General features: G+C 42.8%; 1 protein-coding gene across 2 annotated transcripts; it reads right to left on the reverse strand.

Annotated features, from left to right (window-relative positions):
- Positions 1-938: 938 nt before the first annotated feature.
- Positions 939-4,548, reverse strand: LOC147464191 (cytochrome c1-2, heme protein, mitochondrial-like). 2 transcript variants are annotated; one of them, XM_086493254.1, is made up of 7 exons: positions 4,487-4,548; positions 3,578-3,783; positions 3,196-3,475; positions 3,050-3,121; positions 2,835-2,951; positions 1,548-1,613; positions 939-1,456 (listed from the first exon to the last, which is right to left on the reverse strand). In XM_086493254.1, the coding sequence occupies exons 1-7, from the start codon at positions 4,529-4,531 to the stop codon at positions 1,340-1,342; spliced, it is 903 nt and encodes a 300-aa protein (XP_086349380.1). In that variant the 5' UTR covers positions 4,532-4,548; the 3' UTR covers positions 939-1,339. The 2 variants fall into 2 exon arrangements, with proteins under 2 accessions (XP_086349380.1, XP_086349388.1); XM_086493262.1 differs by lacking the exon at positions 4,487-4,548 and adding an exon at positions 4,079-4,102.
- Between the last annotated feature and the right edge of the window lie 2,215 nt (positions 4,549-6,763).

A 6,763-nucleotide genomic window follows, 5' to 3' on the forward strand; every position in this document is an offset into this window, starting at 1 on the left:
TACATCACAAGTATTTACTCAAGCAAAGCAGAGGGTCAGAAATATGTCCTTGCAAAATGAGGAACTTAATGATATCATTTGCAAGAACAAGGAGGCGTGCGTCTACCTGTTGCCACATGGTATCAAGCCTAGCAAAGGAGAAGCGACTTTCAGCCTCTTTATTCAAACCAATCAGCCCAAGCATCACATTCATTTCAAGAAATAGATCAGGTTGATACTAGTTCTAGCAAATCACAGAGCATTCATTCATGCCCCTCTAAAATGACAATAAATGTATGAGCTAATTGAGCATACATAAATTTCCAAGATGAGCTTATGACACAAAAGCAAAACTTCTAAAAGTTGGCAGGTTTGAATTCTCACCCTGCTAGCCCTGACAACGCAATATACCGACTTTTTTCACAAACATTACTTAAATCGCGGCATCTACACCGCTGTGCTAGATTGCTCAAAAGAATCAAGCATCCCTTATTCATTTTGCACAGGCAGGCTCGCTGACAATGCGCCCACAGCCCAGGCACCAGTTTAGAACATATTACACTCTGGAACCACCATTTTCTTTACTAAGGCTAATTGTGGTAGTTCAATATCTACTCATCGCACGATATCCGATACTACTGCATATACTCCCTCAATATGAGAAGTTTGCAACACGCTCTGTAAACAAATTTACTGCACCTCAAGATCAAATGACTCGTAAAATCTACAAACATCATAAGTTCACTAAATCAGTGCCAAGGCCAAGGGGATTGCTTGTCCATGATAACATACGAGTACAGTGGCCGAACCTAGCGTTTTTCCTCGTTGAAACTGAGACCAAATCCATGTGGCCACCTACATGATGTACAGATCTCTATCTCTGAAAGCAGCAATAGCTGATTTTGAAAGGAATAAACCAGGTTTGAGAAATGCAGATTCTGTAAATCATGATCTAGAAAGGTGGCAAAATTTTATGTCATGCATAGCGTCTAAAAATGTGGCAAAAATTCAAAACATGGTGTGCCCTCAAATGAATTCTCCACTATTAATTAGCTACTAGGACTACACCAGCAGCCGCAGCCACACTGACTCTCAATAGCAAGAAAGTCACTGTGTGCTTTCTGACCACTATGTACACTACATTATTGGAAAATGTTCCGATAAAGTGAACTCAAATAAGACCGTAATAGCACTTGTCCACATTTCTTTCCATTCTCCAGTAGTGCTGACTACCAATTTGCGGTATTACTGGACTCACTTGCAGATGCTAAACGAAATCAGCCTTTTAACTCATAAATTTTACCTTTATTGCAAACTGCCACCTAACACTTCTCCAGTTACTCTTTGAGCAAAACCTTCTTTAGTTGACCACATCAACAATTACTCTCCTTGATTTAATTGATGCCCACTTCCACCTCTTGTAGTATCCTGCTTGGAGGAGGGCTAAGCTAAGTACAAACATCACTTTGAAGCCCATCTAAAATACAGAAAGGAAATAAGAATGAGTGTCACTTAGCTATCAAACTGCTGAAAATGAGAAGAAAGTAGGATAGTCAAGATGTACTTACTAGTTTTCGCTCCTCCATCTCAGGCTCGGCAGCCCAAGACAAGAAAGTTACGACATCCTTTGCCATCTGCAAGAGTCGTATTAATCAATTAGCTGACAAAAGCATTCATTATTGTTTACCGTGACGAGTTCGAGGAAAAAAAAGCATCTGTTCTTGTTTACCTTGACAAGTCCAAGGAACAAACCAAATACACCTCTAATAGAAGTGCAAGTTAGAGGGCTCCCTCATAGAACCTCCAAACCCTAGGTTGGAGGGGCATCTAGCGGAGGCTTTTGTGCCACATAGCCGCCCGCGTAGAGAGAGCTCAAGTCTGACCGGCTCAGATGGGGGCAATTTTTTCACTGGGGGGTGCTTCAACCGCCCCTTGCATTACGCAGGAGTGTGAACAGGCTGTAACCAGCTTCTTCAGCCAGTACCCTCAGTGCACAGCAGAAAGGGCTCTCCATCATTGCAGCCCTTTCAAGGGTCTATGGGAGGAGGGCTCTTATAAACTCATAGTAGCCACCATGAGGTCTTCCCCTCGGCCTTGCAAGAAGAGGGCTTACTTGTACTTCATGAAGAGATGTCACCTCGAGGGCCTCCCTTCATGATCATACGATCTCTCATCTCCCACGGCCAGGGGCCAAAGTTTTTGCCACAGTAGTAGCCATTACCAAGAATTCATAATGCCCAATAAGTGTACGAACAGCTCTGTTTATACTCAGTATCAAGGGCATTGTGTATCTGATAGCCATTCATTTGGAAAAGGTTCTCAATCGTAGTCTTGTTCAAGCATCGGTAATGTATCCTGTTCTCCCCTTCTAAACAAGTAGTATTTGCAGACCAGTCATGTAGAACCCTTGTATAGCAGGTCATTAAATTGTGGAAAGTTTCCTTATCCTTGTATTCATCTGTCCTGAATAGTAGTAGACTCTAGAGTTGGTAATCAACCCTTAGAGCACAAAACCTGAGCTAATCAGTGTACTCAATTGGTATGGTAGAATGTTCAGACATTCTGCTCCGTCCAAAGAGACGAATCTATCTGTAAACCTAGATTTTCAAAAAAGGAGAAACTGTTGATTGTTCAGGCAGCCTCATCCCTAGAGAAGTTACCTTTTGCTTTTCTCTTCGTTAGTGTTCCTTTGAATACATGGGATTCATCTAGAAGTTGGACGATGAGAAGTGTGTTTCTTTAATTGGTCGTCTTGCAATGTCCCGCAGGTATTCTCTTTATGGCCCTCTGCTCATGGACTTTCCCAGGTTTGATAGGTGCCCATTTTAATAAGATCAAGGAATCTAATAAAATACCTGACTTTCAGTAGCGGGTACTTCATCTTCATACTCAACAGCACCATCCACTAGCATCTTTGGCATCGCTATAGCCCCACCAGGGAAATATGGGTTATAATGTAACCCTTCCCTCACCTGCCCAAGTAGGAATCTCTCATATCACACCTCAATAAGCTTCATACTCATTAAACAACAGGATACTCTCCGTGCTTCCACAGGATAAGAATCATTACCGAGACTCCGGCTGGTGGATCACGATATCCAGTAAGAAGAGCAAACACGTAGTTTTGACCATTATGACGAGCCTGGCAATTACCAAAAAATTTGTAAATGCCAGCAAAAATTACATATCATGTCTCCGCACCCAGAGACTACTAACCTTTGTAATCAGACTTAAATCAGGAGGATATGCCCCTCCATTTGCAAATCTTGCTGCCTGCTCATTTGAATAAGGGCTGGGGAAGTGATCACTTGGCTTTCCCGGCCTCATGTACATCTCACCCTCATCATTGGGACCATCCTCAACTTCAATTTCTGCTGCAATAGCTTTCACCTCATCCTCTGTGTATGCTACCCCAATCAGATCGCGGAATGCCACGAATGACATGCTATGACAGGCAGCACACACCTGCTGATATACTTGATGCCCTCGCCGAATTCTGTTCTTGAACATGCCATAGTTCCACTTAACGTCAATAGCATGATTATCAGCTTACAAACTGAAGGAAAAGAAAAGTAGATGTATACGTAAAAGGACATACGATGCATGATCATAGGAACTTAAAACACCATTGTGAGGCCAAGGGTAATGTGGGGCTGGTAACCCATGCTCAGCTTCATCTGCATATGCCACACCTATAAGTCCTATCAAACCAGCGACACCTGCTCCTAAACAGCCCAAAGCTTTGGCAGATGGTCTTCTGCTGCTGTCTTCAGTATCATGTTGCTTGTTAGTGGCAGCAGCCACCTGCAGCACATTAGAAAGAAAAATGTTGGAAAATATAAAATTGCATTCTTCAGAATAAGGAGATACAATGCTGCCCACATAATGTAAGGAATGAATGGTCCGCAAGATAGATTCTAAAACTGACACATTTGAACGCTATTATCTATTGATGGAAAGATTTGTCTTCATTCTTGTCTTGGAAATTGACTAAGTAAAACTACAATCTGGTCTTGAATCTTGATTAAGTCAAAAACAGAATGAACCAAAAAAGCCCTACAAAGCATCTATAGAACAAGTTCAATGCATCAAGACAAACCTTCTGCATGTTTACAAGAAAGAACTCTGTTTTCTCTGAAACTATCACGTCAGTTACAGCAAAAGTCTTTTAGTGAGAAAGGGAATTTGGTGCATCATGACAGGCTCAAACGATTGACCAAAACATTGGCAATCTTAGATTTGAGTCAAGCACTCGTGGCCAAATCTCAAAAATATACTGATATTTACTATGCACAATTGAAAAAACTGAAGCTTCAGAATTGCCAAAAATCTGAGCGATGTGCAATACACCATCATTAAAATATGTACAAAACGCTAAAATATTGAGGAAGACAAGGGGGATGAAAATGAAGTCAAAGCTCCTGCATAAGGACCGAATGCCACATTGATGGGACTCCAGATCATCTTCATTTATCTCAAAAGATTGGCAGTGAAAGTTGGCACGCACAGCATGACAAATGCTCCCTAAAACCAGGTCTTTGTGACCAACCATCAATTACTTTATCTGCAAGCCAGAACTTTGGAAGACAATCAAAAGAACAAAAAACTACACTTTTTCACTTACACCCACATATAGCAAGACCAGAACTCGGATAAGAAAATGAAATGGAATGTACTATTATCGTCTGCAAAAGGCCAAAATGACCTATGAGACCAAAAGTTACAACCATCATATGTGTGATACCACTGTCTGGAACAAAGCTAAAGAAAAGATGAACTAAAAACTCAGAAAATGATATATATGCAGCAGGTGTGGCTAGGGCATCAAACAGTGACGAGGTTACAATACAAGGGATCATTTTTTAAATTGTAAAGGAGGGAGAGATACAAGGAGCAGGGAGGAATCATCCATGAACTTTCGCACAGGTCTTTGCAATATGGTACCTATCCCCTCCCAAATATAGAAGCGAGTAGGCCTTGCCCAAAATCTTGTGATGATAGCCTACGGATCTGTACGTGTAACAAACTTGGACACTCCAAATCAAGATTCTACCACAACACAGTAGAGATTCACTTCAAAACAGTCCACAGTTCACAATTGATTCAACACGACCCGACGGAGTTCCGTGCCTAGAGATATTGGCGCCAAAGACTGGCGCCCCTTTCAATATTTCTTTTTGTATTAATCTAAAAGGTCAAAGTACAAGGCAATGGGAGGGTTCTCACTCTCAGACTCTGCGTCCAAATGCTCTGCAGAGTGGGAGCCCTGCCCACGCTTATAAAGGTTTACAAGGGTTGCCAAAACTTCAAATCACCACGGCGTCGATCTGCTGCCTTTTTGTATCTTTCTTGAGATTTCTCAAAGCCTCCCGGACCTGTCATGTGACACATCCAACCCTATGTGTCCATGGACAAGCTACACCATAACAGGGTTTCCGTCAAGTCCATTCAGTCTAGATTAGTAGTGATCTGGCACTTTTGTGAGTCTGTTCGTAGACCGTGCATGCCCAGTCACTTAGCATAGATGCATATCCTCTGGTTGCACACCGCATGATCATAAGCATTCCCATCAAAATCCATTAGAATCAGTTAGGGGATTTTTCCAGTGCATTTAGCCTATTTTCCAACTTTTTGACGTTTTTCACTTATTAATTTAAGTGACTTTCCAACAAAAGTAGGTAGGGCAATTTGGGTAAGAAAATGTATAAGCAAACCAAAGCTAGCACTCGTTGGCAGATGAGCAAGGAGCACAACAGGCCCTAGGCAGCAGGTACTCCCCTCTCTCAGCAGACACCTCCAAGTCCCTTGGTGATTTCCATCATCCCCTACAACCTAGCGTTTTGATCATCGCCAACATCCCCTACAAGCTGGCATTTTTCAGCAAACCTCTCATCGCCACCTTTCCCCAACAGCTGGCATTTTTCCTACCATCGCCACAGGCTGCCCAATCCAGCGTTTTTCAGCTTTGAACATAGCAGACAAGGCAGCGTTTTCAGCATCAAGGACAGCAGCAAATTCAGCCCTAGACACTTGCAGAAGAACACCATTTTCAGCCTCCCAAAAACGCAGCCAGATCAGCGTTTTCAGCAGCCCCGAATCAGCCCCAGATTTTCAGCAATAGCGTTTTTGTGGACAGCAGTTAGAAGGTTGCAGATTTCAGCCCTTACGTCATTGTCGTCGCCCCTGTCGTCGTCACCAACATAGTCCCAAGTTGCATCAGTTTCCATGCATCATCATTGTACCACTTTGTGCAATCAATCGTAGACCACTCTCGTTGGCGAGAGTGGGTGGGGCCTTTGGAGGAGGGTTTTACAACGTCTCTGGTGTCGTATCTCTCTTCTCTCTTTCTCTCAGTCTCATACACATGCACGCACAATATCCACTCACTTTGTTCGTGATCACAGCACTCTCCATAAAGAACGGAAGGCTCTCCCTTCCATCAGAACTAAAAGGAACCTTGAGCAATATGGATAACTCATCTTGAGAAAATACAGCATTCATTCCGTTGCACCTTACATTGGTATCAGAGCTTTGGCAATGTTCTGTATCACTCAAGGAAAGCACCACAAGATTTTTTATTTTTATTTTTTGCTTGTGGTCGCACGAACCCAAGTTCGCTTGGGCGTGACCATTCCTAATCGTATTTTTTGAAGAGTGACAGGAATCCCAAGAAAGAAGGGCTTGTCCAGCCTCCCCTTGTGTCTCTTTTTACTCATTGAGAGTGGACCGTGCACTTAGCGGCCGGCCAATCGACGTGAGGTGGGAAAAAGCAACCTTGGTGTGA

Source organism: Adiantum capillus-veneris, chromosome 2 (genome assembly GCF_014529385.1).
Source record: "Adiantum capillus-veneris isolate H3 chromosome 2, ASM1452938v2, whole genome shotgun sequence".
In the NCBI taxonomy this organism is placed as follows: Eukaryota; Viridiplantae; Streptophyta; class Polypodiopsida; order Polypodiales; family Pteridaceae; genus Adiantum; species Adiantum capillus-veneris.

Coding starts and splice junctions, on each gene's coding strand:
- LOC147464191 (XM_086493254.1), bottom strand. CDS start 4,531: ATGGTTGGTCACAAAGACCTGGTTTTAGGGAGCATTTGTCATGCT. Junction 3,122..3,195: donor ATTTAAGTCTGATTACAAAG/GTTAGTAGTCTC, acceptor GGTAATTGCCAG/GCTCGTCATAATGGTCAAAA. Junction 1,457..1,547: donor AGATGGAGGAGCGAAAACTA/GTAAGTACATCT, acceptor TCTGTATTTTAG/ATGGGCTTCAAAGTGATGTT.